The sequence below is a fragment of the Amia ocellicauda genome, chromosome 19 (genome assembly GCF_036373705.1).
Source record: "Amia ocellicauda isolate fAmiCal2 chromosome 19, fAmiCal2.hap1, whole genome shotgun sequence".
Lineage (NCBI taxonomy): Eukaryota > Metazoa > Chordata > Actinopteri > Amiiformes > Amiidae > Amia > Amia ocellicauda.
The window spans coordinates 14978425-14996352 of NC_089868.1; the positions used below are offsets into that span (position 1 = coordinate 14978425).

The 17928-nt window shown below is 38.7% G+C and overlaps 1 protein-coding gene across 5 annotated transcripts in view; it reads left to right on the forward strand.

The window, feature by feature from the left end:
- The window catches only part of ptprfa (protein tyrosine phosphatase receptor type Fa), a 206526-nt gene that overhangs the window by 64773 nt on the left and 123825 nt on the right, over positions 1-17928 (forward strand). For all 5 annotated transcript variants that reach the window (XM_066691835.1, XM_066691834.1, XM_066691837.1 and 2 more), the window contains exon 2: positions 9017-9178. In XM_066691835.1, the coding sequence (XP_066547932.1) occupies positions 9094-9178 (85 nt within the window). In that variant the 5' untranslated portion in view covers positions 9017-9093. The remainder of the gene's footprint in view (positions 1-9016; positions 9179-17928) is intronic.

Sequence of the window (17928 nt, forward strand, 5' to 3'; positions counted from 1 at the left end):
TACATAAATTTGCGCTGTATTGAATCCTATACCTGTATAATTTTTTTCTTGCCGTAGATCCACACTTGAGAAGGAATGTCATTTTAAGTAGGACTTTAATCCAGCAGTCTGCTTTTGTTGCTCAACACATGTTCTCGTGTGTAACGATAAAGTCTTGTTTACCCACAATCTAAGAAGGGTAATGCTTGTTGTAGATGGTAGTTGGACAAGCTCTTGTGTTTATGGTGGCAAAGGTTAATAACTCATCCCATCGCTGACATTCAGACAGGTTTTTCTGGTGGCAGTTGGTTGGAGTGACTTGCAATGCCCAAAAAACAGACTGTTTTTTTCATTAATACAATGGCCAACATCCTAGTTTTGATGAATTGTGTATTTAATTAGCTTAATGGATAGATCTCTTCCTTTTTTGTTTCGGTGGGGATTGTCCTTTTGTTCTGCTTTTGTTGAGTTAAGTCGAATCAAGGTGGAGATGTTAAATTAAGTGGCTCATAAAACCTAGCAGTCTTTGTTTGAAGTCGAAGTAAATCTCTGTTCTGGATTTTATTTAAAGACAGCTGGGTTTTCAAGATAAACCGATCTGGGGTCTTAATTTTTTCCAAAAACGCAGGACTCACAAGTGGCAAAGCTTCTTTCGATTGCCTTTCATTTGCATTCAACATGTACCCTCCTATTTAATTTGAAAACTGGTCTGCCTGATAGACAGATAAGTTCAGAACTAGACCACTGCAAGTGCCTTAACATCAGAAAAAAAAACTAATTATATATCTAATGTGCAGTAAATGCAGACACTGCCTCTACATCCTCCTGTACTGTAAAGCACTATTTTCCAGGAAGGCATTTTGTGGACAGAACCTGTCTATTTATACCATAACCAGTCTTTCCTTCATACTTTAAAAAAACGTGCAAATTGCCACATTGTTTGTGTGTGTTTGTGTACATACATACACACACACACACACACACACACACACACACACACACACACACTTCCCTAATTTGCCCCATTGCTGCTAATATGTCACATATTCTTTAAGCACTCAATGCCTGATTTGCAGCCTAATAGAAACGTTGGTAGCCCTTGGCTAATATTTATGTGACGATTATAAATCTTGTAGTTTTTTTTATCATTTGTATTGTTTCTGGATATATACAGCTCTGTGGGAAATGTTATTATCAGGGGGAATGATTAACCATGTTGTAATTTGTTTTTATTGGGGGGTAGCTCAAAAATATTATTATTTTGTATTTGTATTTCTTCACAGCAATTGAAATTGAGATCCTTCTGAAATTGATCTTTTGCTTTCTTTTTTAAATCATAAAGTAGTATGGTTTTGATATTTTCCAGAAATAACATTTACTGCTGCCATGGTCCTGGATTAATTTTCTATCTTCTAATTTTGCAGAAATTCGTTCTTGACCGCTACCATGCACCTCTCCTATCCTTTGTATCCAGTCATTGAATTTGATTCCACATCCATATTTCCTCGTATTCAGTATGTAGAGGGTTATTTAAATATGTATAGACTCAGAGGACTAGCAAATATGTATTTTTAAATGTATAAAGAAGCATTTGTTTACAGAACCATACAAATGATTACAAATTAAACTATAAGAACAAGACAAACTATGTAAAGAGTTTGAAACGTGGCAGAAATAGGGTACATTATTTTGTGAAAAGGCTTCATATAAAATAAAGAAGTGCATTATCTTGAACCGTGCTCAGGGGCCCGGTGTCACAGACTATCTTCTGCGAACATTACAGTTGTCTCCGTTATCTCTACTGCAGTTCAGTGTGAAGGGGAAAAATAAAACGAATGTCCTGGTCACTTTTGTCAGTTTTGCATAATTTCACTTATACTACTCTGAACAGTTTAATTGAATTTGGAGCACTATACGTGTACTCTAAAGATTTGGCAGCTGCACGTTGCTTATCTGATTGTGCTGGAACAGACTTGTTTGTGGCCATGCACTGTTGGATATATATTGAGGCCCATTTGTGTTTATGGTGCTCTCAGTCTGCGTTAACACTAATATTACTGGTGCATGGGGGCTAGTTTTATTACCTCGATGACTGACAGTGTTGCCTTTTGTCACCTGGAGGCCTTTTTCTAATGCAAGTCCTTGAGATAAGGCAGCATGAACAATTATGGATCTGCTCAATTTCTTAGATGGAAGGGATCAAAACCTTTGTGGCATTTTGTTAGATGGATCCACCTAATGAAGGTGTTGGTCATTATAGCAGCAGCCTTTCCAAGCCTTCTGTGATATTGCCGTTAATTAAACCTACTTTGAGGGCCGCTTGCGATTTATATATGTGAGTGGGCCTTTTTACTTTTGCTTTTTACTAAAAGGGAATGTGCTTGCGGTGATTATTTCACCCAACCTTATTAGTGTAGTCACACAGTGAACTCCAGTGTCTGTGTCTGCTTTGCATCTGTAGTTTAGTTATTTCATAAATCTTTTATTACGATTTCACAGTGTGCGTCACAAGTGAAAAGTCCAGGGAGACCCATCTGTTACCTCGCATAATATTTATAGGTAGCTCTTGGGGCTTTCCATCCGATCTGCCTTGCGCATGATTATCTACAGTAGTTTTGAAATGAGTTAAATTGATCATTATTCTTCCCCTCCCTGTGGAAATGTGTCGCTCAAGCATGGCTGCATTCGTAACGGCTAGGCACAGACTCAAGGAACCCATAATCCAGCGTTATTTTGATTTCCCCCTTTCTCGCCCCTTTTATCACTAGAGTTGGAATGGCCCCCTCAGCAGGCATTAAATGAAGGCAATAAAGTAGCCTGATTGCCCCTCAGCACAGCGCCTTGGGCAATGCAAAATGTGTAGTGCAAACACAGGAACACGGCCGCCCATCTGTCACCATGCATTTCATGTTTAAATTTTGCCTTCCTTATCAATTATTCCTCAAAGCTGTCTCCGTTCTTTCCTCCCACTGAAAGAAAAGCTGATTTTCATCAAAATCAATTAATTAACAGCTTGGGTTTGACTAAGAGGGATTGATTACAGGGGGTGCTTCGAGTGATTTTAACAGATCATTTTTTCCAGTTGCGTAATTCCGGGCACCTTAGTGCACCATTTCCTGTGAGCATCAGCAGTCGATAAGGAAAAAGTTTTTTTTTCTGCGGTGAACGAGCCAGAGATGGATGAATCTATTTGAACAGTATCGTATACACTTGAACCCCATGTGGTATTTTATAATGAGACTGTATGCACAAGTGTGTGTCATTCATTTCAGCCCATTCACTTTTGCTCTTATGAAAGGGTTATGTTGACTGGGGCTACGGAAACCAGTGAAACCCAGGGCTTTCTCTTTGACTGGTATGCTTCTTTATTGCTAAGTAATTATTATTCTGTTCAGTTGTTGGGTACGACATACAGCACAGTAAACAATAGATGCTTACCTCTGCAGTAAATGTTACCTTAGCAAGTGCAAGTTTCCAACTTCTTTTCCCATGCTTAGTTGAAGCAGAACATATCATCCCTAAGAGACAATCCTTTTTACAATATGTTCACCACAGTATCTCTCTCTACCAGGAAGCCACTGCTGAACCATGTAAACAAATAAATAAAATAAAAAAAACATAGATTTAGGAGGCAGTTTCATAGAAGATGAAACACATCTGCCTTTTTCTGGCATCTGCTGGGAAAGATAGCAAAGCACAAAGAGAACTCCAAGTTCCACGGACGGGTTTGGTGTCTTTGCCTCAGTGGTGTGTCTAACAGCTTGTGGAGCTTAATCCAAGAGGACTGAAGTAGAAAAAACAAACAAGTAACCGGAAGGAGAAAGTAAACCGTGTTCTTGTGATGGTGAAGGGTGAAGGGTAACGGTTTGTAGAGCATGTGTAACGCCAGTGAAGGTTGCAGGATATTTACAAAAAATGAAAGAAAACACTTCCCTAGATATCCTTGAACAACAATATGTGTAAACAGTAGCAAATACCTCCTGTCCTGAAATTAGGGTCTGCTGTAATCAGTTGCACTTTACACTTTCTCGTCATGCTCTCTGCAAGGATACTACAGTAAATTGCAGAGCCTGCAGTATTACACACATATCACTTTACAAAAATATTTATTACTCCAAACAAAGACTGGAACTGATGGGTTTACAATCACGACAGTTCGAATGGCAGTGGGACATTAATAATGCACACTTGGAGTTTTCCCTTGAACTCCCCAACTCTCCCCACATCTTGTAAATCCAATCTGTCTTAATCTGTGCCCATTAGTAATTCCTCATATTACTGAATGAGGATCTCCGATTAGCCACGGTTTTGTGGGACTTAAAAATGTAAGTCTTTTGTAATAATATTGACAGGATTACATTACCAGTTTTGCAAATGGGATCTTATACACATACTTCAATTGGAAATGTATCTTGAATTTTTGGATTGAATATATAATATATCATTTTTTGATGTGAGAAAAAAATATTTTGCTATATTCAGTTTTTGGATCAGGCTTTCTTCACATTTTATGAGATGCACAGCTATTGTGTAAAACTTTGTGTATTGTAAACAAATGTCAAAGAAATTAAGGTTGTAATCAAGAAGCACTGAAATAGATATCTTTATCTGTTCTATGAACATGCAAAGATTTCACCTCTTTATTCTAATTTTAAACACATTTTTTCAGCATTTGGGATTTTGCAGATTTAGCATTGTGAGTTTAATATTTCAGAAGTGTAATCATATTCCATACTCCTAAATAAGTGCAATTAATTTAGTTTGCTTTTTGTAATCCCTGCAGTGATTGGTTTATTTTAATCATGGTTTAATTTAGAGAAAATAATATGATTGAAAGTGACCTTATCAGAAGAATAGAAAAGATCTTTTAAATGGGAGAATTCTGTTTCCAAAATCTAATAATGAGATGGCCCTTAGTGTGGGGTTTGTACATGAGAACTGAGTCATGTAGAATATCTCACCTTCACCCCTAGCACTTTTCAAATTTCTCCAAGGTAAGGAAATACAGAAGCTCTCTAATAATCTGGTGGATAACTGTGGGTGGGGCTGCCTGCTTCCAGTTAATCAAAAACAGACATGTTGCCAATAGAGCTGAAAAAAATTCTAGCGTCTGCCTGGGGTTTATTAAGTAATATGTCAAACGCCACACCGAGTAGGCCTACAAAGAGGCCGGGGTCAATAGTAACCTTGAACCCCCTGGGACCCAGTGGAAAATATGTATCTCTAGAATCTGTGGCAGATTTGGGAGATTTTCTCTGGACGGAGGGAACTTCTGAAACTGTGGAAGTCCATGTTTGGCGTGTGGGGAAAAGCAAAGTCCTTGGTAAAGAATTTATTCCCTTTTCTCATCAGATACAACCAAGTCTAAATCATGCTTCATGTGTGGTTGTAGAGGACAGTGAATGGCAATTGGAGTCGGGGAGGATATCTCTGTAACAAGTGAGAGGTTTGGATTTAATTTGAGAAAGAGGATCAATGGGGATAAAATGCGCAATTGGGAAAGAGCAAAACTCTATCTTTGTAAAGCTCAATCTATACGAATTGAAAACGATGTGAGTTGGCCGGGTAAATGAAATATTCATAGAGCCAAAGGAAACCCATATGGGAACCTGTATATCTTACTAATATAGAGAGAAACAATTTGTGGATAGAAACAGATGATGTGTTTGAAAGACTTAAGCCAAGGCAAAGGTATAATGGAGCAGTCATCTATCCCAACAGTGACGGAAAATAGAAAACTATAAGACATGGCAATTTGTGGTTTGGGATTAGGTTCCTCAATACAGAATGTGTTTATTTGTACAGAGTTATTGTAGTCTATTACCGGGGAAGTTTTGTTGTTTATGGCGAAGATTTTCAATCTATTCCCTCCCCCGTTGCTTTCGGCTTGTTTATTCAGAATTTAAAACTGTCTCACTGTATAAGTAAGGCTGTGCTTCTGTGTCTTGGCAACCAAACAACAGGGAAATGCATTTAAATTGCTCTTAGAAAACTATGCTGGCTTATTTGTTACTGGTTGATCAACCTTAATACTTCTGTTGACTTAAGCTTCTGCGTGTAATCCTGTACTCATAAAAGGATATATAGAGTGGTTGTTGACTTACAACAACTTTGGCTTTTATTGCCATCTCATTGTGTCAGCACATCCCCAAGGTGCTTTACAAAGAGCCCAAATCGGGAGATTGAGAAAATCCTGTACAACGCTCCGGCTGTGCGTTGAACAGGGTCCACCTTTAGCATCTGTGGTCCGGGAGTTACAATGGGCGAGACGCTAAATACGTTAAGCGTGGGTATGGCGATGTGAGAGATGGAAATTATAGTTTTTTTACAAAGACCTTAAACCAGGGTATGAATTATTGGACTGAAGCACGCGGGTGTAACTGCATTAAGGTTAGAATGAGATTTCCACAGGACACGTTGCTGTGACTTCTACAACTCAGACGTCAGTGTTTGCTCGTGTAGCAGGACGGGGTTAAGAGTTTTGAGTGTCATCAGATAATGTGAATATTTTGGTGAATCATTGTAGCATGAATCACGCACGAAACAGTGCTTTCTTTGAGATTTTGTTTTTTTGTGGCTTTGGTGTGCCACCTTCATGTCAAAAGAGCTTAACAATCCAGGAGCGATGTCGAAATTTTCAGATGCTTATCCATTACAGATCTGTATCAAGGTCTTCTGTCTTAGCATTGTCTCACAGAGTGCTTTTCATCAGGGTTCTAGAAATATGTCTCCATCTTCACAAGTATGTGTCTTTTTTGGAGTATAAAAAGAAACTCGAACAATAGGACCATAGATGTAGTACTGAAGGTTCACAACATCATCATTTGGAATGCCTTTTCAATAGAGGCTGTACAAAAACATAAAAAAGGGAGAATAGTTTTTCTTACACAGTAAAATATTGGTACCAGCAGGTTTGTAAAATATGACTTACTTTAGAAAGATATAAGAAGCACTTTCCCCTCCTCCCAATAATGTGAATTTTCCTCCTGTTGTGAAGCTTGGAATGGTTTTCAGCCTTTTTTATTGCGTTGAACATGACTGACAATTGGAACGCATATTAGTGTTTAATTATTACAATACTGCCGATGTAATTGTGGTCCATACAGGATTATATTACTCAAGAAAGTGTTGCATCTTTAGATTATCTAAACATTGTGATAACAAAATATTGTTTTTGGCACAAATAGGAGTTTGTTTTCAGGTATTTTTAATACTTTTTTTTTGTGGATTCCAAAAAAAAAAAAAAGTCCATGCAATTTTTCTGTTTAATGAAGCAGAAGGAAACAGTTTTGACAGTCATCAATGCACAAAATTACTATATTTTACTTTCCTTCCCAAACCCTGTGAGGAATTTGTGTATTGGTGAGAGAGAAAGGTCTGGTTCCAGGTGCGTGGTTTCCAGTAATAAGCTGGAATAAATTGAAAAACCAACCAGCAGTAATTTCTATGCCGGTAATATTAAAGTGAATGGCGTCTCTGGAGACTGCTTATTATAGCTTGATGCTGGCATCTTTACAAGGTCACTAAAACCCCTTGGCCGGAGGTGTTTTGGAGCTTAATGGAAATGCAGCTCCAAAATATATTTATTTCTTTAATGAGCAGGTATTAAGTCACATTTTAATGGTGTTGCTCCATGAAATCAAACAACATAAGCACATACCATTTCCGCAAGATTATTTTTTCTCAATGAAATCGGGTCTTTATTTCAGTGCAGCCTTCTTCGGGGCAGCTTTAGGTAATGAAACCAATGTGACTGAGCGCATGTTTATCACCAATAGATTTCTCCGTGCAGGAGAGCCTTGTTTTTTGTTTGTTTTACCCAAATTGCTGTCTCTCGTCAGAAAGTGCAGCTAGTGTTCATATCCGGATGTCTCTTGAAAAAGATTGCATTGAAAGTAGCTGGAAAGACCTCTTAAGTTATCAGTTAATATTCTGTACGGAAGCTAGAATTAAGCGTAAGAATATAAATTGATCTTCTGACCTGTGAGGTTACACAACGATGTGCACAATGTAATGAGCTACTGACCGCGATTCCACTTCAGGTGCTTGTGTGTGCATAGACCCGTCTCCGGTGCTGAACTCTGGTTGTGGTAAAGCCATATAAAAGGCAGTAGGGTGACTATAGGGGAAAAAAAATTAAAGGAATACGTTATTACGCAATAGATTTGCACACTAATCCGGTGGTGGTCTCTCCTGATCCTCAGGTCTTCAGAGTTTTAATTAACACAAATTAGTGTTTTGTATTTTCTCTAGGAAGTCATATTTTAATTAGCCAGAACTGAAAACATTGGCCTAGCCAAGCTGTTGCACGAAAATGACCGTCATCGATAAACCGGTCCCTCAGGGAAGCTGTGTGTGGTAATCATATGACAGTCTGGGGGAAGCAATATCTTAATAGGGCTTTTAGTGAGCCGGGGCCCTCAGAGAGTTCCCGTCTGCGAGTGGGCGGGCTGACACCTGCGTTCAGTGCAAAGGAGTGCTGTGGTGCGAAGGTCCCTCTTGGTTGTGGATGGAGTGTCCTTATTTTTGTCCTCATTTTTCTGCTGAATAATTTTCTGACTGATCAAATTGAGAGCTGTCCCCTGCATGTCTTATTTTGTAACAAGCAGCTGTTATGTCAGTTATCTGTTGTCATTCCACTAAATCGAGCAACATCAGCATATTCCTGAAGATATTAACTTTTTAATATTATGTAATTTCCATTCCATAGAGTGCAATCTTATTATTAATTGAGTCGCCTTACATAAAGACTGCACTTCCAGATTCACTCTTGTGGTTGAGAAGAAAAATGTTGGTTGCCTGTATTAAAAAAAAAAAAAAAAAAGACTTTTTGAGCAGTTCCCTTTTTTAAACCAATAAAAAAACATACTTTGGTATAAATCAAACACGTTTTTAAAGGTCTTATTGTGATGTAAGAAAACTACTAGCCGTGATGTATTATCTGCTGGTTCGTGCCAAATATCTGCTTAACCAAACAAAGAGACCAACGTCTTTCTCGTGCCAAGTTTTAACCTGCCTTTTTCTTGTGTTTGTACAGGTGTTAATCTATGATCGCGTGAGTGTGGAGTAGTCAACGGGAGTGTCAGGACTGAGGGATCAGTGCCACTCTGGAATATGGTGCCTAATTTCTGTTCGGCTTCCGTGTTGGCGAGACTAGCTGCGGTGCTGGGCTGCCTGGTGCTCTCGTCTCGAGCAGACAGTGAGTAGTCTCTTCACACCGTCTCTACACACTCCGGCCGCACACAAACTGATGTTATAAGCTTCCTTCTCAGCACTTCATGCATCTGCCTTCCATAAGCTAGACACCAACAAACAAATCAAAATATGCAATTCATATAAATATATGCATATGTAAATATGTTACTGGTTGAAAGGTATTATTTCAAAGGTTAGCACAGATGCAGAGAGACAGAGGGACACTGAGCAGATCCGCTGGTGTCACCCGGCTTGGGCCCAATGCGTCTTGCTTGGGAAAACTGCATGTTCATTTGGCGGGTTGTCATTAGTCGAGGCTATTCTCAGCCCTTATATCGACACCAAAGTAATTGCAGAGCTCATCGAAATATGAATTGCAAATCCACCTGACATTCAATAATTTCTGTGGAGTACCTGAGCTCATTTTGAACCCTACCTTAATTACTTGAAAGTGTGGTCTATCTCCTTCTTCTAACGACTGCTGAGGTGTCTGGTCTGCTGTACTGTGGATCAGGCTGCTTGGCTTGTCATATCTTATTTCTGAGGGAGCACAGGACATTGATTGGCTCATTTTGTTCTTCTAGCACTCAGTAGCCTGTTCATTAATTAGCATCCTATGCAGAGCTAGCCATGGGTTCAGCTTTGCTGTAAAACTCAATACTGTTTCAGGTGCCACTTGGAAGCTTCAAAGCTCTATACAAATCACGAAAGGGAAGCAAGCGTGAAAATCAAGCACAATCGCAAACCGCAAATACAAAGAAATACACAGATGCATTTATCTGTAGCCAGCACTAAAACGCTGCAGTGTAAAATCTGGCTAAGCAGAAAGTGAAAATGTTTTTAATTTCCCTCCGTTTTAGTCATACATAATTTAACAAAGCAAATTAAGCTTTGTCTGCTTTGATTCCCACAATGGATTCCAACTGAAATAAAAGATATTTTCTGTGTGACTTCATGGCAGAAATAGGTTAAATTAGGCAATTGTTCCAAGTAATTTCTGCTCCCAGCTTCTTTAAATCAATGAGAAACTGTCCCTGTTTGCATCAAATGGAATTATTTTTCTCCCCCAATCTCTACAAAACAACTGTTCCTATATATTTTAACTAAACAGCCACTTGCAGAAATGCCAGTAGTTGCAGAAGACCAGTTATCAATACAATAACATTGTATTTATTGTAGTCTTTATTTATTTCAACCTGTTGGTTTTTGAGTCCAGCCACCTTTCTTTTGTCAGCAAAGTCAGTAGTCAAAATGGTGTCCCTCAGATGTCATTGGTTGACATTGTCAGGAATGTCTTCTGAACAAAAGCAAGCTGGAACCTGTCAGGTCCTTTTTGCAGTATATAGCAGGGAATGATTCAGTTCTTCTTTGACCTGACTATATTCTTGTCAGGGTGACCGTAATTCCATTAGACCTTCTTTGAACTGGTTCAAGATGATTGTTTTACAGTCTAAAATAAAATAAAAAAATAAAATAAAATCTCCTCCTCTCCCCGTCTTAACCTCTCATTCCTTATACCAATTGCTGAACAGTGGCAAAGTAAAAATGACCTTGCAGAATTCATTTAAAATTTCAATTTACTTGTCAAGGTTTCCTCAAGCCTTCGGTATTCATTAGTGACTTTAAATCCAGGCCTCTCTTGGATGTATTTTGAGTAAAAAGGATAAAAAAAACATGAGATTAGTGGTTCCAAAGTTGCACTTCACATCAAATCAATGTTTTGAATGCCTTGTGTTTTCGGATTTAAGGATAGGATACCACCATGGCTTTGTCTTCAAAGGAAGTGAAGCAAACAAAATAAAAATGTTTACTTTCCCTTATCAGGGAGACCGGTTTGTTTTCTCTGAATGTGCAGGTTTGCCTTACTGCCTGCTGGTACTTTTCTGGTTCAGTGGATGACAGACGGCAGTGCCTGGAAAAGTGATGTATTGCCAGAGCCTGTGAGCCTGGTCTTGTTACGTGACACTTTATAGGGAAGTTCATAAAACCAATAACTCCCCAGTGTCACTTGGATGCAGCGCAGATAATCAGCCGCACATTTTTAATTTAAATGATTAACAACTTTTTCTAGTGTTGCACTGCCTACGAAAGGCATTAAAAAACACATGATGTAAAAGCCCTCTATGACTCACCACTAACGCACACTTCCTTGATAACAATACAGTGGGTCTGACAGTCTACGTAAGAGCAAGACATGAATGCTAACCCTTGATGCCAGTGCATATTGTTTCTTCCTTCATGACAATACTACAGCGGTGCGAAAGCTTCAATAGGAGGATACATTATGCATGCAAGGCACGATCTTAAGTATTAAAAGTGTTTTGGAAAAAAAAAAAAAATCAGTAACAACAACAGATCCCATTAACTAGACTTTGACTTAATGTAATCAGTTTGATATGGTTTGTATGTTTTCATCCAGCTGGCTCTTAATACTGTATGCCGCACTCTCATTAGTTAACACTGTCCTTGGGGGACAAGTGTTCTGCATACCAGAATAAGGTACATGGCATAATGAGTTTTTTTTTTTTTTTTTTTTTTTTTTTTTTTTTATGGAGCTTAACATAAATGGAAGCCTGGTCTGATATATGAGACATGCCGTATGAGAGATTTAGTAGGAGGGCACCATGCATTAGTTTTGTAAATGACTTGCCTGTGAAAGTGTAGCGTAGGGCACACGCCTGATTCTAAGTCAGTCAGGTTGATCTAATTGTTAGGCAAAAATGATTGAAACAGACATGTTGTCCCTATGCACTCATTATGATGCAATACGTCCCTCGGTGAAGGCAGATGTGGCAACACCAACAAATTGGTTTTGGCAAGGAAATGTGAGGCAAAGCGTCGTCATGGCAGTTGATCAGTATTGCAGACTGTAGTGTTCACACTGTTTTATTGATAACCTGTACAGAGGTCAATGACGCAACACACGTACTCACATCGACTTTATAGAGGGTACTTGTAGGAATAGTTTGGTAGCTTGCCCAGTAACTTGCCAGGAGAAAAACACACTTGCTTAGATAAGCGAAAAGAATAGTAACAAACAGATACTAACATTAAATGTTTTGTCAAAATGTTGCCTAGTTAATGTGGTGTTCAATTTCTTCCTGAGAGACCTACATTTGAAAATATCCACATACAAGATCTGTGAAATCACCGACGTTGCTCAGAGACATTCATGTGACAAAAATCTACATTGATCTGCATGAATTGCCTCTTTGCTGGACTGCTATTGAAACAAACTTGTATTTTGGTGTTAAAGTAAATATGATCATGCCTTGTAACCAAGAGAATGAGACTTGAATCAATAAGTCCAATACACAGAAGCGCTCTTGTCTAGTCGTCTGCAAATGTTCCTGTCTGTCTGGCTTCAATCCGTGATGCTGACATCAATAGCTATGCCAATATCTGCTTATGCAGTCCTGTATGTGAGCTTTTTCTCCTTTTCTAAACATTGCCGGTATTATACCTCGATAATAATGTCTATAATTTTCAGGAACGTCACAGTGCTTCAAAATCCCTGTATTTCATAACCTCATTTTCCTTTTCTGAACCCTAGTGATTTACACTTCCTGGGTGGTATAGTAGCATGACTTACTGAGTCACTTACTCCCAGTATTGCTGGGCTTATCCTGTAAAAAATACATTAAAAAAAACACACACTGTTGTGCTGATAGTGGCAAATTGTATTCTATGATTCATTAACAGCATTCTCCTAAGTGGCAAAGGGTTTTAATCTTGCTTTGATAGCAGAAAACTCTCTGTTTGGAGGCTTTTTCCTAGTTAACTTATTGTGACTATTACTGAGATAACACTGTATTAATACTAGATTATATAATATGTGCTGATTTGAATCACAGACACAGTTTGGTTTATTCACCAGTGTTTTTTAGAGGGAGATACTAAGCACAGCACCACCCAGTTAAATAGACGTGTTTTAAAAATAACTTCCAAACTTTTTGAAAATGAAGATTGTAAAACAGAAACCACACCACCAGTGCCCTATAATCCCCTGCCGGTAATAAGGGTGCAGACAGGGCTGAGCTGCTATGGCCGTTTTCCCATCAGCCTGCTTAGGATGTGTCTTAATTTTTTTTGTTCTTTGGACTCCCTTGAGGACCGTCCACATGATGATGAGTGAAAGAGGATTTTTCTTTTTTTGCTTGCATGCTTTTATGTATCTCTGTGGCATTACTTGCTGAGGTTCAGGAACATGTAGGAGGCAATTTAAAAGAAACACAAAGCAATACAAAAACATGTATTATTTATCAGAACAAATGATAGCAACAGTAATGCTTCACCATACCATCCTTTCCAAGAGCAGTCTGTCTCGTAATTTATTTCCAGCTCGCTGTTGTATCCTATTGTTTATGTCTTGCAATTTTTTTTTAGATTGGTTGCCATATTTACTACTTCCGCTAAATAATTTTGGAAATAACTAAATGCCAGTTAAAAACCAAACCGAAAAAAGAACAGCAGACAACTATAGTGATGCAACTCTCAGTTAACCAGACAAATGGTTATATAAGCAGAAGTGACAACAAATAAAAATGCATAACACACGCAGTGAAAACGAAGACGGGCAAGATATTAAACGACAGGATGTGAATTATATAGACATCTCTCTTTTGACAATGGATAAGTTCTATAAACTCAACTTTGCACGTCAGCTGTTTCGCAAAACTTGAAGCGCATTAATCGTATTTTAGATTATAGATTATAGATTAATCGTAATTCTCATTTTGCTGTGCCAGCTTTACATTCTAAGCACAGGGGGAAGGGCCATTCATTTCCTGTTGCTTTCTCAGCTATGTAAATCCTAAAATGCCCCTTTTTACTGGTTGAATATTCAGCCACCAGGTTTTTGTTTTTCATATAAATAAGCCTTGCATTAGGATAATTGTTGTCTGGATATCTAAGCATGAAATATTCATCAGACTTACTTTCTACAGGGCTCAAAAGCTCCAGTATAATATATGTGTAAGTTGGGAGGGGGGAGGGCTAGGCGAGGGGGGTGTTATAACTGTCAAGCTAAACCCATTAACGGTAATTTTCCGAGTTCTTTGCCATGATGTGCCTGAAAGCAAACATTATCTCAAATTAATTTTCCGTGGAACATTTTCTTTAGATTTGTATCCTTCCGCGTTTAGAGATTAATCGATCCATGATGGAACGTGCTATGTTTCCAGGCCAATAAAGCCTAACATCCAAATTGTCATTGGACTGAAGAATCTGTAACTGGAGATTACGATTATTCCCAGTAAACACTAACGCGCCTTTCTCCCGCTGCTCAATCAGACTCTCAGTTGGTTTGTTTTCCAGTGCTTTTGTGTGTTTGTCAGTTCAGGGGCAGATGGTGAATAGGCTGGGTTCCTAATTAAATCACAAACCGTATTGAGCATCCACAGAGACCCCCAAATATCTGAGCACATTCACTGCAAGAGGAATCCGATGTAGTTAGCAACAAAGGTGTCTTGTGTAGATTACGGGGACAAAAAAGTGAAACCGCTTCAATCCAGCCAAGGCAATAGAAGATAAACTGCCTCTCGTCATCTTTTTGATAAAGAAAAAAGTGAATTTGAGCTTCATTCCCCTATGGAATTAACTATTTAACTATGATCATAGTGTTAACATAGACCCAGCTTGAAGAAGCAGTGTGTATTGCAAGCATTTTGTGGTCATTTAGTTTCTCTCTCATTGCATTTCCTATTACATTACAATCGTTGCCATGCAGTCTGACTTCAGCATAAACTGCTCCTGACAAGAATGCTTCTAGCTCAATTAAAGCGGAAGATTTACAGAAGTATATCAGTGTTTCTCAGAGAAAAGGGCCTGGTGTGATACTTGCTTCCAAGCAAATTACTCTGAGCCTAGTTTTCAGAAAACCTTTATGTGTAGTCAATAATTTGGTCTGGCAGAGAGAGCAAACAAAACATAAAGCATCATGTGATCAACTTGACCTGCAACACTTAAAAAGGGAAATAATGGTAACGGGAAGCTTATAAAAAAAGAAAACTCCCATTCTGTATTAGACGGTTGCTTTTTATTCATTACTTACATAAACAAGATATTTGGTGAAGCAGGCAGAGTTAAAGTGTGAAGTAATGTTATGTGAGTAAAGCTTGTGTTTTTCTGAAACAATTCAACCTTTGCCAAATTGTCAGAGAGTTTGTGAAGTGCGAATAGCTGTGCGGGAGATCAGTGATATTGCCTCGGCTCCAGTCAGATAGCTGAGGGACACTTTGCATTGCGGTGGAGAAGCTCGCAGCAAAGCAAATACAGGCAGAACTTTAACATAATAACTACTTCTGAATATTTCCAGGGAGAAGAAAACCTGTTTCCATAGCAGTAACTGTAATGGAGTGATTTTTGGGATGGGGAGCTAATCTCATCCTTTTTCAATCCCCCCTTCCCCTATGATTTCTCAGTCTGGACATTGGCCTTCCATAGATTTGAAAAGCTCGGCCTAATTGATAGCAGTCAAAACCCTGGAGAGCAGGCCACCTGCAAACAAGGTCAGATTTGAAATGATCTTTGTTATTTTATGGATTGGCATTTACTCCGAAACTCCATTGCAAACAAATTGTTTAAATTGGAGACTAGAAGACTCTTTGTAACAAATGGTGGTTTTGGTTTTGATTTTAATTACAGTTGAAGTCTTGTATATATTGTTTGTGATGCATACATGTAATTTTGTAGGGAAAGTGCTCATATTCTGGCTGCACCCTCTGGCAGCTCCGCCCACACATTCTGCATGTCGTCTACACTTCAATGGTGACTTTTTTATTCCCTTTTAATTTTTCACGGGTTAGCAGTAGGTTCTGTAAGGAGGCTCTTCAAAGCATTTGTAGTAAAAAAAAAAAGTATATAGCCTAAATAATACAAAAATATATAAATATTATAGTCAATGCTCAAAACACAAAGAGAACAGAAGCAAACAGTTAAAACAAGAAAAGAACCCAAATCAACCATTAGCAATTAATGCACTTTATTAGCTTTCAGGGGGTTTTGGTGGTGTTTCTATGACAACTGTATTATTAGTGATAATTCGCATAGAGTTTAATGTGCTATATTAAAAACCTTGGGGATAGAAAGTCTGCTCAAGTACATTCTGAATTAAAATACTTATTTTAACTGTAAAGTGCATATTTTATACACGTGTGTGTGTGTGTATATATACATCTCTGGAAAAAATTAAGAGACCACTCCACTTAATTTTTTCCAGGGCTGTATGTATATTATTTTTATATTTGTTATAAGAAATTATTCTGACATGAAGTTAGACACTACACATATTTGTTAGCTTCATATTAAGCCTAATGGGTGGTTAAGTGGGGTCAGAGATTGGGAGGTTCTGGGTAAGAATCCATAGGTTAAATGAACCAAATGGATGAGGATGAGAATTGATTCTGTTACAAGTAACCATATCCTGAATCCCGGGCATTGGGAAGTAATGCTGTTAGTGCCCAGCTGAGACGCCACAGTTCTGGGGAGAGTGACAGGAGAAGGATGGGAAGAGCTTTTCCTCACTGGAGAGAGGAGCGGTCTCACATGAGGGGAGGGAGGAGGTTAGGATAGGTTAACGACGTTAGATTAATAGCTTAATTAGACCACTTAATAATGCTGCTGCAGGCATCCTACCAGTGGCCTGAATTTGGGATTCAGATATGAGGACAAGATTAGTGTCCTTCCTGGAAGGTAAAAAGAATGAGTTGAAGATTGTAGAATTTAAAAATACACACCTGTCTCCCTCTTCGGCTCTCTGCTGTGTCTGTGAAGCACCTGCCTCATTCAGTCACATGTCAGAGTGGAAAAGATGCCTGCGGAATATGTGGCCCAATCCAATGGCACTTAAATACACAGCATGTACAGTCGTGTGCGTGTGTGTGTATCTGCCCTTATCTCCCTATGATAGTGATCATGCTAATTGCTTGCCTCTCTCCAAACAACCACAGCATGCCTTAAATGTGCCATGAATGAATGAATGTGTAAAGTGGTCAGTTTAAAGATGCTGAAGCAGAATTGAAAAGCTAATTTAAGAAGGTTCTTTGTTCTACTACTTCCAAGAATCGCTCTGTTGCCACACAGTGCATCCGTCCCTGTCTCGGAACAAAGAGATTTAAATGGATCCCTGTCATCCCGACCTATTAAAAAGACATTCCAAGTGTCTATGACATAATCATATTTAACTGTGCAAAAAACAAACCATTAGCCATTTACTGGGTGTTGTACACTCTGTGCTGTTTAAATGTTTCCTGTGGAACACTGTCATATTAATGCAATCATTCCTAGGAAATCTATCCTCGTTAGAGCAGTGCATTGTGGGAGCAAGGTTCCGTGCACGGCCAAGTTTCTGAAGCTCCCAAGTTTGTGCTCTGAAAGTAAATCAGCCAGCCTTCATTTCAGAGCATCTGAGACCACCCCCACACATAAACACCCCTCCTGTTTTGTCAGTGCTGTGCGAATGGTTGGACACAGTGAAGGATTAATGGCAGCCTGCGAGACACACTACCTCATGTGCTGGTAATGGGCTCCAGAATTGATTTATAGCACTAGTTCAGTTTTCACCAAAAAGCACATGTGTTGCTTAATTATTCATGACAGATGTATTATCGCAGGAAATTAAGACATCAAGGAACAAGTAAAAACTGTTACCGAGCAGCGCCATAAACAATGTGAGAAGGAGGATGTTCACAGAGATGCTGTTCAGATGACAAAGCTTTTACACAAATGAATATTTTATACTTTAAAGAAAACGAG